Below are 26,195 nucleotides of genomic sequence, written 5' to 3' on the forward strand. Positions count from 1 at the left end.
ACTATGATGGTGCAGTGCATACTACACTGTGATGGTGCAGTGCATACTACACCGTGATGGTGCAGCGCATACTACACTGTGATGGTGCAGTGCATACTACACTATGATGGTGCAGTGCATACTACACTATGATGGTGCAGTGCATACTACACTGTGATGGTGCAGCGCATACTACACTGTGATGGTGCAGTGCATACTACACTGTGATGGTGCAGTGCATACTATACTATGATGGTGCAGTGCATACTACACTGTGATGGTGCAGTGCATACTACACTATGATGGTGCAGTGCATACTACACTGTGATGGTGCAGTGCATACTACACTGTGATGGTGCAGTGCATACTACACTATGATGGTGCAGTGCATACTACACTGTGATGGTGCAGTGCATACTACACTATGATGGTGCAGTGCATACTACACTATGATGGTGCAGCGCATACTACACTATGATGGTGCAGTGCATACTACACTATGATGGTGCAGTGCATACTACACTGTGATGGTGCAGTGCATACTACACTGTGATGGTGCAGTGCATACTACACTATGATGGTGCAGCGCATACTATACTATGATGGTGCAGTGCATACTATACTGTGATGGTGCAGTGCATACTACACTATGATGATGCAGTGCATACTACACTATGATGGTGCAGTGCATACTACACTATGATGGTGCAGTGCATACTATACTGTGATGGTGCAGTGCATACTACACTATGATGATGCAGTGCATACTACACTATGATGGTGCAGTGCATACTACACTATGATGGTGCAGTGCATACTACACTATGATGGTGCAGTGCATACTACACTATGATGGTGCAGTGCATACTACACTATGATGGTGCAGTGCATACTACACTATGATGGTGCAGTGCATACTACACTATGATGGTGCAGTGCATACTACACTATGATGGTGCAGTGCATACTACACTATGATGGTGCAGTGCATACTACACTGTGATGGTGCAGTGCATACTACACTATGATGGTGCAGTGCATACTACACTATGATGATGCAGCGCATACTACACTATGATGGTGCAGTGCATACTACACTATGATGATGCAGTGCATACTACACTGTGATGGTGCAGCGCATACTACACTGTGATGGTGCAGTGCATACTACACTATGATGGTGCAGTACATACTATACTATGATGGTGCAGTGCATACTACACTATGATGGTGCAGTGCATACTACACTGTGATGGTGCAGCGCATACTACACTGTGATGGTGCAGTGCATACTACACTATGATGATGCAGTGCATACTACACTATGATGGTGCAGTGCATACTACACTGTGATGGTGCAGTGCATACTACACCGTGATGGTGCAGCGCATACTACACTGTGATGGTGCAGTGCATACTACACTATGATGGTGCAGTGCATACTACACTATGATGGTGCAGTGCATACTACACTATGATGATGCAGTGCATACTACACTGTGATGGTGCAGCGCATACTACACTGTGATGGTGCAGTGCATACTACACTATGATGGTGCAGTACATACTATACTATGATGGTGCAGTGCATACTACACTGTGATGGTGCAGCGCATACTACACTATGATGGTGCAGTGCATACTACACTATGATGGTGCAGTGCATACTACACTATGATGGTGCAGTGCATACTACACTATGATGATGCAGTGCATACTACACTGTGATGATGCAGTGCATACTACACTATGATGGTGCAGTGCATACTACACTATGATGGTGCAGTGCATACTACACTATGATGGTGCAGTGCATACTACACTATGATGGTGCAGTGCATACTACACTATGATGATGCAGTGCATACTACACTGTGATGATGCAGTGCATACTACACTATGATGGTGCAGTGCATACTACACTGTGATGGTGCAGTGCATACTACACTATGATGGTGCAGTGCATACTACACTATGATGGTGCAGTGCATACTACACTATGATGGTGCAGTGCATACTACACTGTGATGGTGCAGTGCATACTACACCGTGATGGTGCAGCGCATACTACACTGTGATGGTGCAGTGCATACTACACTATGATGGTGCAGTGCATACTACACTATGATGGTGCAGTGCATACTACACTGTGATGGTGCAGTGCATACTACACCGTGATGGTGCAGCGCATACTACACTGTGATGGTGCAGTGCATACTACACTATGATGGTGCAGTGCATACTACACTATGATGGTGCAGTGCATACTACACTGTGATGGTGCAGCGCATACTACACTGTGATGGTGCAGTGCATACTATACTATGATGGTGCAGTGCATACTACACTATGATGGTGCAGTGCATACTACACTATGATGGTGCAGTGCATACTATACTATGATGGTGCAGCGCATACTACACTATGATGATGCAGTGCATACTACACTATGATGGTGCAGTGCATACTACACTGTGATGGTGCAGTGCATACTACACCGTGATGGTGCAGCGCATACTACACTATGATGGTGCAGTGCATACTACACTATGATGGTGCAGTGCATACTATACTGTGATGGTGCAGTGCATACTACACTATGATGATGCAGTGCATACTACACTATGATGGTGCAGTGCATACTACACTATGATGGTGCAGTGCATACTACACTATGATGGTGCAGTGCATACTACACTATGATGGTGCAGTGCATACTACACTATGATGGTGCAGCGCATACTACACTGTGATGGTGCAGTGCATACTACACTGTGATGGTGCAGTGCATACTACACTATGATGGTGCAGTGCATACTACACTATGATGGTGCAGCGCATACTATACTATGATGGTGCAGTGCATACTACACTGTGATGGTGCAGTGCATACTACACTATGATGGTGCAGTGCATACTACACTGTGATGATGCAGCGCATACTACACTATGATGATGCAGTGCATACTACACTGTGATGGTGCAGCGCATACTACACTGTGATGGTGCAGTGCATACTACACTATGATGGTGCAGCGCATACTACACTGTGATGATGCAGTGCATACTACACTATGATGGTGCAGCGCATACTACACTGTGATGATGCAGTGCATACTACACTGTGATGGTGCAGTGCATACTATACTATGATGGTGCAGTGCATACTATACTATGATGGTGCAGCGCATACTACACTATGATGGTGCAGTGCATACTACACTGCGATGGTGCAGTGCATACTACACTATGATGGTGCAGCGCATACTACACTATGATGGTGCAGCGCATACTACACTATGATGGTGCAGCGCATACTACACTATGATGGTGCAGTGCATACTACACTATGATGGTGCAGCGCATACTACACTATGATGGTGCAGTGCATACTACACTGTGATGGTGCAGTGCATACTACACTGTGATGGTGCAGTGCATACTACACTGTGATGGTGCAGTGCATACTACACTATGATGGTGCAGCGCATACTACACTATGATGGTGCAGTGCATACTACACTATGATGGTGCAGCGCATACTACACTATGATGGTGCAGCGCATACTACACTATGATGGTGCAGTGCATACTACACTGTGATGGTGCAGTGCATACTACACTATGATGGTGCAGTGCATACTACACTATGATGGTGCAGCGCATACTACACTATGATGGTGCAGCGCATACTACACTATGATGGTGCAGTGCATACTACACTGTGATGGTGCAGTGCATACTACACTATGATGGTGCAGCGCATACTATACTATGATGGTGCAGCGCATACTACACTATGATGATGCAGTGCATACTACACTATGATGGTGCAGTGCATACTACACTATGATGGTGCAGTGCATACTACACTGTGATGGTGCAGTGCATACTACACTGTGATGGTGCAGTGCATACTACACTATGATGGTGCAGTGCATACTACACTGTGATGGTGCAGCGCATACTACACTATGATGGTGCAGCGCATACTACACTATGATGGTGCAGTGCATACTACACTGTGATGGTGCAGTGCATACTACACTATGATGGTGCAGCGCATACTACACTATGATGGTGCAGCGCATACTATACTGTGATGGTGCAGTGCATACTACACTGTGATGGTGCAGTGCATACTACACTATGATGGTGCAGTGCATACTACACTGTGATGGTGCAGTGCATACTACACTATGATGGTGCAGCGCATACTACACTATGATGGTGCAGCGCATACTACACTATGATGGTGCAGTGCATACTACACTATGATGGTGCAGTGCATACTACACTATGATGGTGCAGTGCATACTACACTATGATGGTGCAGTGCATACTACACTATGATGGTGCAGTGCATACTACACTGTGATGGTGCAGTGCATACTACACTGTGATGGTGCAGTGCATACTACACTATGATGGTGCAGCGCATACTACACTATGATGGTGCAGTGCATACTATACTGTGATGGTGCAGTGCATACTACACTGTGATGGTGCAGTGCATACTACACTATGATGGTGCAGTGCATACTACACTGTGATGGTGCAGTGCATACTACACTATGATGGTGCAGTGCATACTACACTATGATGGTGCAGCGCATACTACACTGTGATGGTGCAGCGCATACTACACTATGATGGTGCAGCGCATACTACACTATGATGGTGCAGTGCATACTACACTATGATGGTGCAGTGCATACTACACTATGATGGTGCAGCGCATACTACACTATGATGGTGCAGTGCATACTACACTATGATGGTGCAGTGCATACTACACTATGATGGTGCAGTGCATACTACACTGTGATGGTGCAGTGCATACTACACTGTGATGGTGCAGTGCATACTACACTATGATGGTGCAGTGCATACTACACTGTGATGATGCAGTGCATACTACACTGTGATGGTGCAGTGCATACTACACTATGATGGTGCAGCGCATACTACACTATGATGGTGCAGCGCATACTACACTATGATGGTGCAGTGCATACTACACTATGATGGTGCAGTGCATACTACACTATGATGGTGCAGTGCATACTACACTGTGATGGTGCAGTGCATACTACACTATGATGATGCAGCGCATACTATACTATGATGGTGCAGCGCATACTACACTATGATGGTGCAGTGCATACTACACTATGATGGTGCAGTGCATACTACACTGTGATGATGCAGTTCATACTACACTATGATGGTGCAGTGCATACTACACTGTGATGATGCAGTGCATACTACACTGTGATGGTGCAGCGCATACTACACTATGATGGTGCAGTGCATACTACACTATGATGGTGCAGTGCATACTACACTGTGATGATGCAGTGCATACTACACTATGATGGTGCAGCGCATACTACACTATGATGGTGCAGCGCATACTACACTATGATGGTGCAGTGCATACTACACTGTGATGATGCAGTGCATACTACACTATGATGGTGCAGTGCATACTACACTATGATGGTGCAGTGCATACTACACTATGATGGTGCAGCGCATACTACACTATGATGGTGCAGTGCATACTACACTGTGATGATGCAGTGCATACTACACTGTGATGGTGCAGCGCATACTACACTATGATGGTGCAGTGCATACTACACTATGATGGTGCAGTGCATACTACACTGTGATGATGCAGTGCATACTACACTATGATGGTGCAGCGCATACTACACTATGATGGTGCAGCGCATACTACACTATGATGGTGCAGTGCATACTACACTGTGATGATGCAGTGCATACTACACTGTGATGGTGCAGTGCATACTACACTATGATGGTGCAGTGCATACTACACTGTGATGGTGCAGTGCATACTACACTATGATGGTGCAGCGCATACTACACTATGATGGTGCAGTGCATACTACACTATGATGGTGCAGTGCATACTACACTATGATGGTGCAGTGCATACTACACTATGATGGTGCAGTGCATACTACACTGTGATGATGCAGTGCATACTACACTATGATGGTGCAGTGCATACTATACTGTGATGGTGCAGTGCATACTACACTATGATGGTGCAGCGCATACTACACTATGATGGTGCAGTGCATACTACACTATGATGGTGCAGTGCATACTACACTGTGATGATGCAGTGCATACTACACTATGATGGTGCAGTGCATACTATACTGTGATGGTGCAGTGCATACTACACTATGATGGTGCAGCGCATACTACACTATGATGGTGCAGTGCATACTACACTATGATGATGCAGCGCATACTATACTATGATGGTGCAGTGCATACTACACTATGATGGTGCAGTGCATACTACACTGTGATGGTGCAGTGCATACTACACTATGATGATGCAGTGCATACTATACTATGATGGTGCAGTTCATACTACACTATGATGGTGCAGTGCATACTACACTGTGATGGTGCAGTGCATACTACACTATGATGATGCAGTGCATACTATACTATGATGGTGCAGTTCATACTACACTATGATGGTGCAGTGCATACTACACTGTGATGATGCAGTGCATACTACACTGTGATGGTGCAGCGCATACTACACTATGATGGTGCAGTGCATACTACACTATGATGGTGCAGCGCATACTACACTATGATGGTGCAGTGCATACTACACTGTGATGGTGCAGCGCATACTACACTATGATGGTGCAGTGCATACTATACTGTGATGGTGCAGTGCATACTACACTATGATGGTGCAGTGCATACTACACTGTGATGGTGCAGTGCATACTACACTATGATGGTGCAGTGCATACTATACTGTGATGGTGCAGTGCATACTACACTATGATGGTGCAGCGCATACTACACTATGATGGTGCAGTGCATACTACACTGTGATGGTGCAGTGCATACTACACTATGATGGTGCAGTGCATACTACACTGTGATGGTGCAGTGCATACTACACTATGATGGTGCAGTGCATACTATACTGTGATGGTGCAGTGCATACTACACTATGATGGTGCAGCGCATACTACACTATGATGGTGCAGTGCATACTACACTGTGATGGTGCAGTGCATACTACACTATGATGGTGCAGTGCATACTACACTGTGATGGTGCAGCGCATACTACACTATGATGGTGCAGCGCATACTACACTATGATGGTGCAGCGCATACTACACTATGATGATGCAGCGCATACTATACTATGATGGTGCAGTTCATACTACACTATGATGGTGCAGTGCATACTACACTATGATGATGCAGTGCATACTATACTATGATGGTGCAGTTCATACTACACTATGATGGTGCAGTGCATACTACACTGTGATGATGCAGTGCATACTACACTGTGATGGTGCAGCGCATACTACACTATGATGGTGCAGTGCATACTACACTATGATGGTGCAGTGCATACTACACTATGATGATGCAGTGCATACTATACTATGATGGTGCAGCGCATACTACACTATGATGGTGCAGTGCATACTACACTATGATGATGCAGCGCATACTACACTGTGATGGTGCAGTGCATACTACACTGTGATGGTGCAGTGCATACTACACTATGATGGTGCAGTGCATACTACACTATGATGGTGCAGTGCATACTACACTGTGATGGTGCAGCGCATACTACACTATGATGGTGCAGTGCATACTACACTATGATGGTGCAGTGCATACTACACTGTGATGGTGCAGTGCATACTACACTATGATGGTGCAGTGCATACTACACTATGATGGTGCAGCGCATACTACACTATGATGGTGCAGCGCATACTACACTGTGATGGTGCAGCGCATACTACACTGTGATGGTGCAGCGCATACTACACTGTGATGGTGCAGTGCATACTACACTGTGATGGTGCAGTGCATACTACACTATGATGGTGCAGCGCATACTACACTATGATGGTGCAGTGCATACTACACTATGATGGTGCAGTGCATACTACACTGTGATGGTGCAGCGCATACTACACTGTGATGGTGCAGCGCATACTACACTATGATGGTGCAGTGCATACTACACTGTGATGGTGCAGTGCATACTACACTGTGATGGTGCAGCGCATACTATACTGTGATGGTGCAGTGCATACTACACTATGATGGTGCAGTGCATACTACACTATGATGGTGCAGTGCATACTACACTATGATGGTGCAGTGCATACTACACTGTGATGGTGCAGTGCATACTACACTATGATGGTGCAGCGCATACTACACTGTGATGGTGCAGCGCATACTACACTGTGATGGTGCAGTGCATACTACACTGTGATGGTGCAGTGCATACTACACTATGATGGTGCAGTGCATACTACACTATGATGGTGCAGCGCATACTACACTGTGATGGTGCAGCGCATACTACACTGTGATGGTGCAGTGCATACTACACTGTGATGGTGCAGTGCATACTACACTATGATGGTGCAGTGCATACTACACTATGATGGTGCAGCGCATACTACACTATGATGGTGCAGTGCATACTACACTATGATGGTGCAGCGCATACTACACTATGATGATGCAGCGCATACTATACTATGATGGTGCAGTTCATACTACACTATGATGGTGCAGTGCATACTACACTATGATGATGCAGTGCATACTATACTATGATGGTGCAGTTCATACTACACTATGATGGTGCAGTGCATACTACACTGTGATGATGCAGTGCATACTACACTGTGATGGTGCAGCGCATACTACACTATGATGGTGCAGTGCATACTACACTATGATGGTGCAGTGCATACTACACTATGATGATGCAGTGCATACTATACTATGATGGTGCAGCGCATACTACACTATGATGGTGCAGTGCATACTACACTATGATGATGCAGCGCATACTACACTGTGATGGTGCAGTGCATACTACACTGTGATGGTACAGTGCATACTACACTATGATGGTGCAGTGCATACTACACTATGATGGTGCAGTGCATACTACACTGTGATGGTGCAGCGCATACTACACTATGATGATGCAGCGCATACTATACTATGATGGTGCAGTTCATACTACACTATGATGGTGCAGTGCATACTACACTATGATGATGCAGTGCATACTATACTATGATGGTGCAGTTCATACTACACTATGATGGTGCAGTGCATACTACACTGTGATGATGCAGTGCATACTACACTGTGATGGTGCAGCGCATACTACACTATGATGGTGCAGTGCATACTACACTATGATGGTGCAGTGCATACTACACTATGATGATGCAGTGCATACTATACTATGATGGTGCAGCGCATACTACACTATGATGGTGCAGTGCATACTACACTATGATGATGCAGCGCATACTACACTGTGATGGTGCAGTGCATACTACACTGTGATGGTGCAGTGCATACTACACTGTGATGGTGCAGTGCATACTACACTGTGATGGTGCAGCGCATACTACACTATGATGGTGCAGTGCATACTACACTATGATGGTGCAGTGCATACTACACTGTGATGGTGCAGTGCATACTACACTGTGATGGTGCAGTGCATACTACACTGTGATGGTGCAGTGCATACTACACTATGATGGTGCAGTGCATACTACACTGTGATGGTGCAGTGCATACTACACTGTGATGGTGCAGCGCATACTACACTATGATGGTGCAGTGCATACTACACTATGATGGTGCAGTGCATACTACACTATGATGGTGCAGTGCATACTACACTGTGATGATGCAGTGCATACTACACTGTGATGGTGCAGCGCATACTACACTATGATGGTGCAGTGCATACTACACTATGATGGTGCAGTGCATACTACACTATGATGATGCAGTGCATACTATACTATGATGGTGCAGCGCATACTACACTATGATGGTGCAGTGCATACTACACTATGATGATGCAGCGCATACTACACTGTGATGGTGCAGTGCATACTACACTATGATGGTGCAGTGCATACTACACTATGATGGTGCAGTGCATACTACACTGTGATGGTGCAGCGCATACTACACTATGATGGTGCAGTGCATACTACACTATGATGGTGCAGTGCATACTACACTGTGATGGTGCAGTGCATACTACACTATGATGGTGCAGTGCATACTACACTATGATGGTGCAGCGCATACTACACTATGATGGTGCAGCGCATACTACACTGTGATGGTGCAGCGCATACTACACTGTGATGGTGCAGCGCATACTACACTGTGATGGTGCAGTGCATACTACACTGTGATGGTGCAGTGCATACTACACTATGATGGTGCAGCGCATACTACACTATGATGGTGCAGTGCATACTACACTATGATGGTGCAGTGCATACTACACTGTGATGGTGCAGCGCATACTACACTGTGATGGTGCAGCGCATACTACACTATGATGGTGCAGTGCATACTACACTGTGATGGTGCAGTGCATACTACACTGTGATGGTGCAGCGCATACTATACTGTGATGGTGCAGTGCATACTACACTATGATGGTGCAGTGCATACTACACTATGATGGTGCAGTGCATACTACACTATGATGGTGCAGTGCATACTACACTGTGATGGTGCAGTGCATACTACACTATGATGGTGCAGCGCATACTACACTGTGATGGTGCAGCGCATACTACACTGTGATGGTGCAGTGCATACTACACTGTGATGGTGCAGTGCATACTACACTATGATGGTGCAGTGCATACTACACTATGATGGTGCAGCGCATACTACACTGTGATGGTGCAGCGCATACTACACTGTGATGGTGCAGTGCATACTACACTGTGATGGTGCAGTGCATACTACACTATGATGGTGCAGTGCATACTACACTATGATGGTGCAGTGCATACTACACTATGATGGTGCAGTGCATACTACACTGTGATGGTGCAGCGCATACTACACTGTGATGGTGCAGCGCATACTACACTGTGATGGTGCAGTGCATACTACACTGTGATGGTGCAGTGCATACTACACTATGATGGTGCAGTGCATACTACACTATGATGGTGCAGTGCATACTACACTGTGATGGTGCAGCGCATACTACACTGTGATGGTGCAGTGCATACTACACTGTGATGGTGCAGCGCATACTACACTATGATGGTGCAGTGCATACTACACTGTGATGGTGCAGCGCATACTACACTGTGATGGTGCAGTGCATACTACACTGTGATGGTGCAGTGCATACTACACTGTGATGGTGCAGTGCATACTACACTGTGATGGTGCAGCGCATACTACACTGTGATGGTGCAGCGCATACTACACTGTGATGGTGCAGTGCATACTACACTGTGATGGTGCAGTGCATACTACACTGTGATGGTGCAGTGCATACTACACTGTGATGGTGCAGTGCATACTACACTGTGATGCAATGCGGTGCATACTACACTATGATGGTGCAGTGCATACTACACTATGATGGTGCAGTGCATACTATACTATGATGGTGCAGTGCATACTACACTATGATGGTGCAGCGCATACTACACTGTGATGGTGCAGCGCATACTACACTGTGATGGTGCAGCGCATACTACACTGTGATGGTGCAGTGCATACTACACTGTGATGGTGCAGTGCATACTACACTGTGATGGTGCAGTGCATACTACACTGTGATGGTGCAGTGCATACTACACTGTGATGCAATGCGGTGCATACTACACTATGATGGTGCAGTGCATACTACACTATGATGGTGCAGTGCATACTACACTGTGATGGTGCAGTGCATACTACACTATGATGGTGCAGTGCATACTACACTATGATGGTGCAGCGCATACTACACTGTGATGGTGCAGCGCATACTACACTATGATGGTGCAGTGCATACTACACTATGATGGTGCAGTGCATACTACACTATGATGGTGCAGTGCATACTATACTATGATGGTGCAGTGCATACTACACTATGATGGTGCAGCGCATACTACACTGTGATGGTGCAGCGCATACTACACTGTGATGGTGCAGTGCATACTACACTATGATGGTGCAGTGCATACTACACTATGATGGTGCAGCGCATACTACACTGTGATGGTGCAGCGCATACTACACTGTGATGGTGCAGTGCATACTACACTGTGATGGTGCAGCGCATACTACACTATGATGGTGCAGTGCATACTACACTGTGATGGTGCAGCGCATACTACACTGTGATGGTGCAGTGCATACTACACTGTGATGGTGCAGTGCATACTACACTATGATGGTGCAGTGCATACTACACTATGATGGTGCAGTGCATACTACACTGTGATGGTGCAGTGCATACAACACTGTGATGGTGCAGTGCATACTACACTATGATGGTGCAGCGCATACTACACTGTGATGGTGCAGCGCATACTACACTATGATGGTGCAGTGCATACTACACTATGATGGTGCAGTGCATACTACACTGTGATGGTGCAGTGCATACTACACTATGATGGTGCAGTGCATACTATACTGTGATGGTGCAGTGCATACTACACTGTGATGGTGCAGCGCATACTACACTGTGATGGTGCAGCGCATACTACACTATGATGGTGCAGTGCATACTACACTATGATGGTGCAGTGCATACTACACTATGATGGTGCAGCGCATACTACACTATGATGGTGCAGTGCATACTACACTATGATGGTGCAGTACATACTACACTATGATGGTGCGGTGCATACTACACTATGATGGTGCAGCGCATACTACACTATGATGGTGCAGTGCATACTACACTATGATGGTGCAGTGCATACTACACTGTGATGGTGCAGTGCATACTACACTATGATGGTGCAGTGCATACTACACTATGATGGTGCAGTGCATACTACACTGTGATGGTGCAGTGCATACAACACTGTGATGGTGCAGTGCATACTACACTGTGATGGTGCAGTGCATACTACACTATGATGGTGCAGTGCATACTACACTGTGATGGTGCAGTGCATACTACACTATGATGGTGCAGTGCATACTACACTATGATGGTGCAGTGCATACTACACTATGATGGTGCAGTGCATACTACACTATGATGGTGCAGCGCATACTACACTATGATGGTGCAGTGCATACTACACTATGATGGTGCAGTACATACTACACTATGATGGTGCGGTGCATACTACACTATGATGGTGCAGTGCATACTACACTGTGATGGTGCAGTGCATACTACACTATGATGGTGCAGTGCATACTACACTATGATGGTGCAGTGCATACTACACTGTGATGGTGCAGTGCATACTACACTATGATGGTGCAGCGCATACTACACTGTGATGGTGCAGTGCATACTACACTATGATGGTGCAGCGCATACTACACTATGATGGTGCAGCGCATACTATACTGTGATGGTGCAGTGCATACTACACTGTGATGGTGCAGTGCATACTACACTATGATGGTGCAGTGCATACTACACTGTGATGGTGCAGTGCATACTACACTATGATGGTGCAGCGCATACTACACTATGATGGTGCAGCGCATACTACACTATGATGGTGCAGTGCATACTACACTATGATGGTGCAGTGCATACTACACTATGATGGTGCAGTGCATACTACACTATGATGGTGCAGTGCATACTACACTATGATGGTGCAGTGCATACTACACTGTGATGGTGCAGTGCATACTACACTGTGATGGTGCAGTGCATACTACACTATGATGGTGCAGCGCATACTACACTATGATGGTGCAGTGCATACTATACTGTGATGGTGCAGTGCATACTACACTGTGATGGTGCAGTGCATACTACACTATGATGGTGCAGTGCATACTACACTGTGATGGTGCAGTGCATACTACACTATGATGGTGCAGTGCATACTACACTATGATGGTGCAGCGCATACTACACTGTGATGGTGCAGCGCATACTACACTATGATGGTGCAGCGCATACTACACTATGATGGTGCAGTGCATACTACACTATGATGGTGCAGTGCATACTACACTATGATGGTGCAGCGCATACTACACTATGATGGTGCAGTGCATACTACACTATGATGGTGCAGTGCATACTACACTATGATGGTGCAGTGCATACTACACTGTGATGGTGCAGTGCATACTACACTGTGATGGTGCAGTGCATACTACACTATGATGGTGCAGTGCATACTACACTGTGATGATGCAGTGCATACTACACTGTGATGGTGCAGTGCATACTACACTATGATGGTGCAGCGCATACTACACTATGATGGTGCAGCGCATACTACACTATGATGGTGCAGTGCATACTACACTATGATGGTGCAGTGCATACTACACTATGATGGTGCAGTGCATACTACACTGTGATGGTGCAGTGCATACTACACTATGATGGTGCAGTGCATACTACACTATGATGGTGCAGTGCATACTACACTATGATGGTGCAGTGCATACTACACTATGATGGTGCAGTGCATACTACACTGTGATGGTGCAGTGCATACTACACTATGATGATGCAGCGCATACTATACTATGATGGTGCAGCGCATACTACACTATGATGGTGCAGTGCATACTACACTATGATGGTGCAGTGCATACTACACTGTGATGATGCAGTTCATACTACACTATGATGGTGCAGTGCATACTACACTGTGATGATGCAGTGCATACTACACTGTGATGGTGCAGCGCATACTACACTATGATGGTGCAGTGCATACTACACTATGATGGTGCAGTGCATACTACACTGTGATGATGCAGTGCATACTACACTATGATGGTGCAGCGCATACTACACTATGATGGTGCAGCGCATACTACACTATGATGGTGCAGTGCATACTACACTGTGATGATGCAGTGCATACTACACTATGATGGTGCAGTGCATACTACACTATGATGGTGCAGTGCATACTACACTATGATGGTGCAGCGCATACTACACTATGATGGTGCAGTGCATACTACACTGTGATGATGCAGTGCATACTACACTGTGATGGTGCAGCGCATACTACACTATGATGGTGCAGTGCATACTACACTATGATGGTGCAGTGCATACTACACTGTGATGATGCAGTGCATACTACACTATGATGGTGCAGCGCATACTACACTATGATGGTGCAGCGCATACTACACTATGATGGTGCAGTGCATACTACACTGTGATGATGCAGTGCATACTACACTGTGATGGTGCAGTGCATACTACACTATGATGGTGCAGTGCATACTACACTGTGATGGTGCAGTGCATACTACACTATGATGGTGCAGTGCGTACTACACTATGATGGTGCAGCGCATACTACACTATGATGGTGCAGTGCATACTACACTGTGATGGTGCAGTGCATACTACACTATGATGGTGCAGTGCATACTACACTATGATGGTGCAGTGCATACTACACTATGATGGTGCAGTGCATACTACACTATGATGTTGCAGTGCATACTACACTGTGATGGTGCAGTGCATACTACACTATGATGGTGCAGTGCATACTACACTGTGATGGTGCAGCGCATACTACACTATGATGGTGCAGTGCATACAACACTGTGATGGTGCAGCGCATACTACACTGTGATGGTGCAGCGCATACTACACTGTGATGGTGCAGTGCATACTACACTATGATGGTGCAGTGCATACTACACTGTGATGGTGCAGTGCATACTACACTATGATGGTGCAGCGCATACTACACTGTGATGGTGCAGTGCATACTACACTATGATGGTGCAGTGCATACTACACTATGATGGTGCAGTGCATACTACACTGTGAGGGTGCAGCGCATACTACACTGTGATGGTGCAGTGCATACTACACTATGATGGTGCAGTGCATACTACACTGTGATGGTGCAGCGCATACTACACTGTGATGGTGCAGTGCATACTACACTATGATGGTGCAGCGCATACTACACTATGATGGTGCAGTGCATACTACACTATGATGGTGCAGTGCATACTACACTGTGATGGTGCAGCGCATACTACACTGTGATGGTGCAGTGCATACTACACTGTGATGGTGCAGTGCATACTACACTGTGATGGTGCAGCGCATACTACACTGTGATGGTGCAGCGCATACAACACTGTGATGGTGCAGTGCATACTACACTGTGATGGTGCAGCGCATACTACACTGTGATGGTGCAGCGCATACTACACTATGATGGTGCAGTGCATACTACACTGTGATGGTGCAGCGCATACTACACTGTGATGGTGCAGTGCATACTACACTATGATGGTGCAGTGCATACTATACTGTGATGGTGCAGTGCATACTACACTGTGATGGTGCAGCGCATACTACACTGTGATGGTGCAGCGCATACTACACTATGATGGTGCAGTGCATACTACACTATGATGGTGCAGCGCATACTACACTATGATGGTGCAGTGCATACTACACTGTGATGATGCAGTGCATACTACACTGTGATGGTGCAGCGCATACTACACTATGATGGTGCAGTGCATACTACACTGTGATGGTGCAGTGCATACTACACTATGATGGTGCAGCGCATACTACACTATGATGGTGCAGTGCATACTACACTATGATGGTGCAGTGCATACTACACTATGATGGTGCAGTGCATACTACACTATGATGGTGCAGTGCATACTACACTGTGATGATGCAGTGCATACTACACTATGATGGTGCAGTGCATACTATACTGTGATGGTGCAGTGCATACTACACTATGATGATGCAGTGCATACTATACTATGATGGTGCAGCGCATACTACACTATGATGGTGCAGTGCATACTACACTGTGATGATGCAGTGCATACTATACTATGATGGTGCAGTGCATACTACACTGTGATGATGCAGTGCATACTACACTGTGATGGTGCAGCGCATACTACACTATGATGGTGCAGCGCATACTACACTATGATGGTGCAGTGCATACTACACTATGATGGTGCAGTGCATACTACACTATGATGGTGCAGTGCATACTACACTATGATGGTGCAGTGCATACTACACTGTGATGATGCAGTGCATACTACACTTGATGGTGCAGCGCATACTACACTATGATGGTGCAGTGCATACTACACTATGATGATGCAGCGCATACTATACTATGATGGTGCAGTGCATACTACACTATGATGGTGCAGTGCATACTACACTATGATGGTGCAGCGCATACTACACTATGATGGTGCAGTGCATACTACACTGTGATGATGCAGTGCATACTACACTGTGATGGTGCAGCGCATACTACACTATGATGGTGCAGTGCATACTACACTGTGATGGTGCAGTGCATACTACACTATGATGGTGCAGCGCATACTACACTATGATGGTGCAGTACATACTACACTATGATGGTGCAGTGCATACTACACTATGATGGTGCAGTGCATACTACACTATGATGGTGCAGTGCATACTACACTGTGATGATGCAGTGCATACTACACTATGATGGTGCAGTGCATACTATACTGTGATGGTGCAGTGCATACTACACTATGATGGTGCAGCGCATACTACACTATGATGGTGCAGTGCATACTACACTATGATGATGCAGCGCATACTATACTATGATGGTGCAGTGCATACTACACTATGATGGTGCAGTGCATACTACACTGTGATGGTGCAGTGCATACTACACTATGATGATGCAGTGCATACTATACTATGATGGTGCAGTTCATACTACACTATGATGGTGCAGTGCATACTACACTGTGATGGTGCAGTGCACACTACACTATGATGATGCAGTGCATACTATACTATGATGGTGCAGTTCATACTACACTATGATGGTGCAGTGCATACTACACTGTGATGATGCAGTGCATACTACACTGTGATGGTGCAGCGCATACTACACTATGATGGTGCAGTGCATACTACACTATGATGGTGCAGCGCATACTACACTATGATGGTGCAGTGCATACTACACTGTGATGGTGCAGCGCATACTACACTATGATGGTGCAGTGCATACTATACTGTGATGGTGCAGTGCATACTACACTATGATGGTGCAGTGCATACTACACTGTGATGGTGCAGTGCATACTACACTATGATGGTGCAGTGCATACTATACTGTGATGGTGCAGTGCATACTACACTATGATGGTGCAGCGCATACTACACTATGATGGTGCAGTGCATACTACACTGTGATGGTGCAGTGCATACTACACTATGATGGTGCAGTGCATACTACACTGTGATGGTGCAGTGCATACTACACTATGATGGTGCAGTGCATACTATACTGTGATGGTGCAGTGCATACTACACTATGATGGTGCAGCGCATACTACACTATGATGGTGCAGTGCATACTACACTGTGATGGTGCAGTGCATACTACACTATGATGGTGCAGTGCATACTACACTGTGATGGTGCAGCGCATACTACACTATGATGGTGCAGCGCATACTACACTATGATGGTGCAGTGCATACTACACTATGATGATGCAGCGCATACTATACTATGATGGTGCAGTTCATACTACACTATGATGGTGCAGTGCATACTACACTATGATGATGCAGTGCATACTATACTATGATGGTGCAGTTCATACTACACTATGATGGTGCAGTGCATACTACACTGTGATGATGCAGTGCATACTACACTGTGATGGTGCAGCGCATACTACACTATGATGGTGCAGTGCATACTACACTATGATGGTGCAGTGCATACTACACTATGATGATGCAGTGCATACTATACTATGATGGTGCAGCGCATACTACACTATGATGGTGCAGTGCATACTACACTATGATGATGCAGCGCATACTACACTGTGATGGTGCAGTGCATACTACACTGTGATGGTGCAGTGCATACTACACTATGATGGTGCAGTGCATACTACACTATGATGGTGCAGTGCATACTACACTGTGATGGTGCAGCGCATACTACACTATGATGGTGCAGTGCATACTACACTATGATGGTGCAGTGCATACTACACTGTGATGGTGCAGTGCATACTACACTATGATGGTGCAGTGCATACTACACTATGATGGTGCAGCGCATACTACACTATGATGGTGCAGCGCATACTACACTGTGATGGTGCAGCGCATACTACACTGTGATGGTGCAGCGCATACTACACTGTGATGGTGCAGTGCATACTACACTGTGATGGTGCAGTGCATACTACACTATGATGGTGCAGCGCATACTACACTATGATGGTGCAGTGCATACTACACTATGATGGTGCAGTGCATACTACACTGTGATGGTGCAGCGCATACTACACTGTGATGGTGCAGCGCATACTACACTATGATGGTGCAGTGCATACTACACTGTGATGGTGCAGTGCATACTACACTGTGATGGTGCAGCGCATACTATACTGTGATGGTGCAGTGCATACTACACTATGATGGTGCAGTGCATACTACACTATGATGGTGCAGTGCATACTACACTATGATGGTGCAGTGCATACTACACTGTGATGGTGCAGTGCATACTACACTATGATGGTGCAGCGCATACTACACTGTGATGGTGCAGCGCATACTACACTGTGATGGTGCAGTGCATACTACACTGTGATGGTGCAGTGCATACTACACTATGATGGTGCAGTGCATACTACACTATGATGGTGCAGCGCATACTACACTGTGATGGTGCAGCGCATACTACACTGTGATGGTGCAGTGCATACTACACTGTGATGGTGCAGTGCATACTACACTATGATGGTGCAGTGCATACTACACTATGATGGTGCAGTGCATACTACACTATGATGGTGCAGTGCATACTACACTGTGATGGTGCAGCGCATACTACACTGTGATGGTGCAGCGCATACTACACTGTGATGGTGCAGTGCATACTACACTGTGATGGTGCAGTGCATACTACACTATGATGGTGCAGTGCATACTACACTATGATGGTGCAGTGCATACTACACTGTGATGGTGCAGCGCATACTACACTGTGATGGTGCAGTGCATACTACACTGTGATGGTGCAGCGCATACTACACTATGATGGTGCAGTGCATACTACACTGTGATGGTGCAGCGCATACTACACTGTGATGGTGCAGTGCATACTACACTGTGATGGTGCAGTGCATACTACACTGTGATGGTGCAGTGCATACTACACTGTGATGGTGCAGCGCATACTACACTGTGATGGTGCAGCGCATACTACACTGTGATGGTGCAGTGCATACTACACTGTGATGGTGCAGTGCATACTACACTGTGATGGTGCAGTGCATACTACACTGTGATGGTGCAGTGCATACTACACTGTGATGCAATGCGGTGCATACTACACTATGATGGTGCAGTGCATACTACACTATGATGGTGCAGTGCATACTATACTATGATGGTGCAGTGCATACTACACTATGATGGTGCAGCGCATACTACACTGTGATGGTGCAGCGCATACTACACTGTGATGGTGCAGCGCATACTACACTGTGATGGTGCAGTGCATACTACACTGTGATGGTGCAGTGCATACTACACTGTGATGGTGCAGTGCATACTACACTGTGATGGTGCAGTGCATACTACACTGTGATGCAATGCGGTGCATACTACACTATGATGGTGCAGTGCATACTACACTATGATGGTGCAGTGCATACTACACTGTGATGGTGCAGTGCATACTACACTATGATGGTGCAGTGCATACTACACTATGATGGTGCAGCGCATACTACACTGTGATGGTGCAGCGCATACTACACTATGATGGTGCAGTGCATACTACACTATGATGGTGCAGTGCATACTACACTATGATGGTGCAGTGCATACTATACTATGATGGTGCAGTGCATACTACACTATGATGGTGCAGCGCATACTACACTGTGATGGTGCAGCGCATACTACACTGTGATGGTGCAGTGCATACTACACTATGATGGTGCAGTGCATACTACACTATGATGGTGCAGCGCATACTACACTGTGATGGTGCAGCGCATACTACACTGTGATGGTGCAGTGCATACTACACTGTGATGGTGCAGCGCATACTACACTATGATGGTGCAGTGCATACTACACTGTGATGGTGCAGCGCATACTACACTGTGATGGTGCAGTGCATACTACACTGTGATGGTGCAGTGCATACTACACTATGATGGTGCAGTGCATACTACACTATGATGGTGCAGTGCATACTACACTGTGATGGTGCAGTGCATACAACACTGTGATGGTGCAGTGCATACTACACTATGATGGTGCAGCGCATACTACACTGTGATGGTGCAGCGCATACTACACTATGATGGTGCAGTGCATACTACACTATGATGGTGCAGTGCATACTACACTGTGATGGTGCAGTGCATACTACACTATGATGGTGCAGTGCATACTATACTGTGATGGTGCAGTGCATACTACACTGTGATGGTGCAGCGCATACTACACTGTGATGGTGCAGCGCATACTACACTATGATGGTGCAGTGCATACTACACTATGATGGTGCAGTGCATACTACACTATGATGGTGCAGCGCATACTACACTATGATGGTGCAGTGCATACTACACTATGATGGTGCAGTACATACTACACTATGATGGTGCGGTGCATACTACACTATGATGGTGCAGCGCATACTACACTATGATGGTGCAGTGCATACTACACTATGATGGTGCAGTGCATACTACACTGTGATGGTGCAGTGCATACTACACTATGATGGTGCAGTGCATACTACACTATGATGGTGCAGTGCATACTACACTATGATGGTGCAGTGCATACTACACTGTGATGGTGCAGTGCATACAACACTGTGATGGTGCAGTGCATACTACACTGTGATGGTGCAGTGCATACTACACTATGATGGTGCAGTGCATACTACACTGTGATGGTGCAGTGCATACTACACTATGATGGTGCAGTGCATACTACACTATGATGGTGCAGTGCATACTACACTATGATGGTGCAGCGCATACTACACTATGATGGTGCAGTGCATACTACACTATGATGGTGCAGTACATACTACACTATGATGGTGCGGTGCATACTACACTATGATGGTGCAGTGCATACTACACTGTGATGGTGCAGTGCATACTACACTATGATGGTGCAGTGCATACTACACTATGATGGTGCAGTGCATACTACACTGTGATGGTGCAGTGCATACTACACTATGATGGTGCAGCGCATACTACACTGTGATGGTGCAGCGCATACTACACTATGATGGTGCAGTGCATACTACACTATGATGGTGCAGTGCATACTACACTGTGATGGTGCAGCGCATACTACACTGTGATGGTGCAGTGCATACTATACTATGATGGTGCAGTGCATACTATACTGTGATGGTGCAGTGCATACTACACTGTGATGGTGCAGCGCATACTACACTGTGATGGTGCAGCGCATACTACACTATGATGGTGCAGTGCATACTACACTGTGATGGTGCAGCGCATACTACACTGTGATGGTGCAGTGCATACTACACTATGATGGTGCAGTGCATACTATACTGTGATGGTGCAGTGCATACTACACTGTGATGGTGCAGCGCATACTACACTGTGATGGTGCAGCGCATACTACACTATGATGGTGCAGTGCATACTACACTATGATGGTGCAGTACATACTACACTATGATGGTGCGGTGCATACTACACTATGATGGTGCAGCGCATACTACACTATGATGGTGCAGTGCATACTACACTATGATGGTGCAGTGCATACTACACTGTGATGGTGCAGTGCATACTATACTGTGATGGTGCAGTGCATACTACACTATGATGGTGCAGTGCATACTACACTATGATGGTGCAGTGCATACAACACTGTGATGGTGCAGCGCATACTACACTGTGATGGTGCAGTGCATACTACACTATGATGGTGCAGTGCATACTACACTGTGATGATGCAGCGCATACTACACTATGATGGTGCAGTGCATACTACACTGTGATGGTGCAGTGCATACTACACTGTGATGATGCAGCGCATACTACACTATGATGGTGCAGTGCATACTACACTGTGATGGTGCAGTGCATACTACACTGTGATGGTGCAGCGCATACTATACTATGATGGTGCAGCGCATACTATACTATGATGGTGCAGTGCATACTACACTATGATGGTGCAGTGCATACTATACTGTGATGGTGCAGTGCATACTACACTGTGATGGTGCAGCGCATACTACACTATGATGGTGCAGTGCATACTACACTGTGATGCAATGCAGTGCAGTTCTAAAGCATCACAACCTGGTCTCTACATTAGCTAATAGTCTGCTGTATGATTTTAATCAGCTTGCACTGTAAGTGATTACTTTGACAGATAATACGGCTGAGATTTTTCAAATGCCATATTTTTTTCATTCATATTAGTTGAAAATGAACTGCTTGACGTAATAGTTTTAGTAAATTTGAGAAAACGAGGAGAGGCAGCATTATAGGGATGCTGTTCAGCGACACAGTATAATTGTAGCAGCAATAAACGCATCTTACCAAGTATAATGGATTTCTAAAAAGCAGTTGTTGCTATGCTAGCAGTTGTTGCTATGACAGTGGTTGTTGCTATGCTAGCAGTTGTTGCTATGGCAGTGGTTGTTGCTATACTAGCAGATGTTGCTATGCTAGCATTTGTTGCTGCGCCAGCAATTGTTGCATGACAGTGGTTGTTGCCATGGTGACAGTTGTTGCTATGGTAGCAGTTGTTTTTGTGATAGCAGTTATTAAGCAGTTGTTAACTCTTGAACTATAAAAGTCAAACAAAACACAGTCATGCTATAGTAGTTAGTTCTATTGACATTGTTTAAAACTTCAATCTTGATGTTAAAATTATTACTGTCGCATGTGTTTAAAAGTGTTTGTGATGAAATGAAACCGCACTCGCCGGTTGTTGGTTTCATTTTTGATTAGTTACTTTACCGGAATAATCGTCTGTAAACTGAGCGCAAGAATTAATTTTAACAAAGTTGTTCAACAGTAGTTCACTCTGAGGGTTTCTCATTGGCTAATAATAAGGGTTCAGTTAAATTTGTAGCTTTACTAACGATATTCAGTTGAGACGTGTTTCCTAGGATATGTATAATGTAAAAGGGAGGGTATTCTTTGTGTTGTAGTACCTGATGCTTCCACACCAGATTGTTCAGAGGAGAAGCAGTGAGTATTATTCGAGTTTCAAATATAGTAATCTCTTATGTAGCTACCCTAGGACACTTATGTATTCGCGGCATCTAACTTTCGCGTTTTCGCGGTGTCATCCTCTCGCGAAAGTTTCATGTGCGAAACTAAACTATCATAACAAACGAGCGAAAAAGCGAAACTAAATAGCTTTGTTCATTGATACTGTAGAATGGAATTTTATAACGACATTTATTTTAACGTTTTTAACGACCACTATAGCATCGTTAAAATATAAACCAACAAAATAATTTGACTGTCAAAATTTATTACGTTATTATTTTGCAATTATGATTATTTTCCCATTAAGAATGATTTATAATGATAGGAATTTGATGTCAATGCACACGTGCTAGTAGCGTTTGCTGGGGACATCAATCAATGCAGTGAGCACCGTGTGTTGAAAAAAAATAATACACATGCATTGACACTCGCAGTATTACACAAGCAGCATGGCTCTAGAAAGGTTTGGATTCACCACTGACACCTCTTCAATAACTTATATATGAGCAATCTTTATTGTGGTAATCAATAGTCATATTTTACAATATTATGTTTTTACAAGGCAAGTAAACTAACTAAAAAGCGGTGTACAACAAAAAAATAAAAAGGACCGCAAAGAAACTATAGTCTAACTAAAAAACTAGTGAATAGTCTAACTAATATAATAATATTAGAACTGATCATTATAACTTGTAATTTTTTGAGATTTGTTTTGTTTTAAGTGATGTGACTGATGAGACGTTTTTAAATTAAAATAGGCAAAACATGATCGCAGTTAAAACACTCAGAAAAAAGACATCTTTTTCTTTTGAGCGTTTTAACAAAGATCAATTTTGCGGATTTTATTTTGAGTTCATTCGGAGGCTTTTACGCTTTCGATGGGACATGGCCAAGCGGGTGTTTGATAAAACTTAATCTTCTGCAAACCTTTATAAAAGTCGTTAACAAAAATATTTTGCCTCTGATGATGATAATAATGATGCCTAAGAACTACTAGAAGTTGATGTTTGTCTCTATGGCCTGGAATGAAGTGATATTCTACAGCGATAAAAACCGCGTCCATGGCCGTTGGGCAAATAACTTTTCGAATAAATGATGTTGAGGTCGAGTTATCTGAAGGAATTTATCATTGCGTTGGAACTGACGAAACAAATCCGTTTGAGTTGACCTTGTGTTTGAGATGAAATGTTACATTTTATCTGAGGGCGAGTTATCCGAGTAGGTACTTACCGTAAAAAAATTCCAAAAAGTTGGGGCGGCTCAGCCGGCCAGCTGCCCCAGTGAAAACGGGCCTGTTGATAGTCCAAGAAACAAATGGCAGCAAGCGATCAAATTGCATTATCGACCTTGCCCACACCATTCTACCTGCGGTTCACAATTACAATCTAATCGCAAATTGAAATTTTTTTCATCGGTGAACTGAACCTGAGGAATCTAATTATGTTTGTTCCACTGCATTTATTTTCACATCACTATATTTTCGCACTCATCAGAGCTGCGAAATTAAGTTGCTTCGAAATTTTACTCTGTGAGCTACTCACGAGACTAAATACTAGCGAAATATAAGTGTCCTAGGGTAATCAGGTTTCATGGCTGATTGCGTGTTGGGTAAACATGGTAGTTGAAGCCAAGGCTACATTGATGTCTCAGCAATGATAGTCGCTTATGAGTCATTAAAGTTATGTGACATCATAGGGATGTCACTGTATCACAGTCAAGGCTCTACATGGGAAGTTATTGCGCTCCGAGATTTGCTTCATATGTCAAAACCATCATGTTTGAGCAGAGGATTAATTTGTTAATAATACAGGTACATAATTTGTTT

The 26,195-nt window shown here is 45.0% G+C and overlaps 1 protein-coding gene across 1 annotated transcript in view; it reads left to right on the top strand.

Moving 5' to 3' along the window:
* LOC137391120 (uncharacterized) overlaps window positions 1–26,195 on the top strand; it is an 82,513-nt gene that overhangs the window by 50,601 nt on the left and 5,717 nt on the right. Inside the window, exon 16 of the mRNA XM_068077487.1 lies at window positions 24,307–24,346. Within this exon, the coding sequence (XP_067933588.1) occupies window positions 24,307–24,346 (40 nt within the window). The remainder of the gene's footprint in view (window positions 1–24,306; window positions 24,347–26,195) is intronic.

This window comes from Watersipora subatra, chromosome 1 (assembly GCF_963576615.1).
Source record: "Watersipora subatra chromosome 1, tzWatSuba1.1, whole genome shotgun sequence".
NCBI classification, from domain to species: domain Eukaryota; kingdom Metazoa; phylum Bryozoa; class Gymnolaemata; order Cheilostomatida; family Watersiporidae; genus Watersipora; species Watersipora subatra.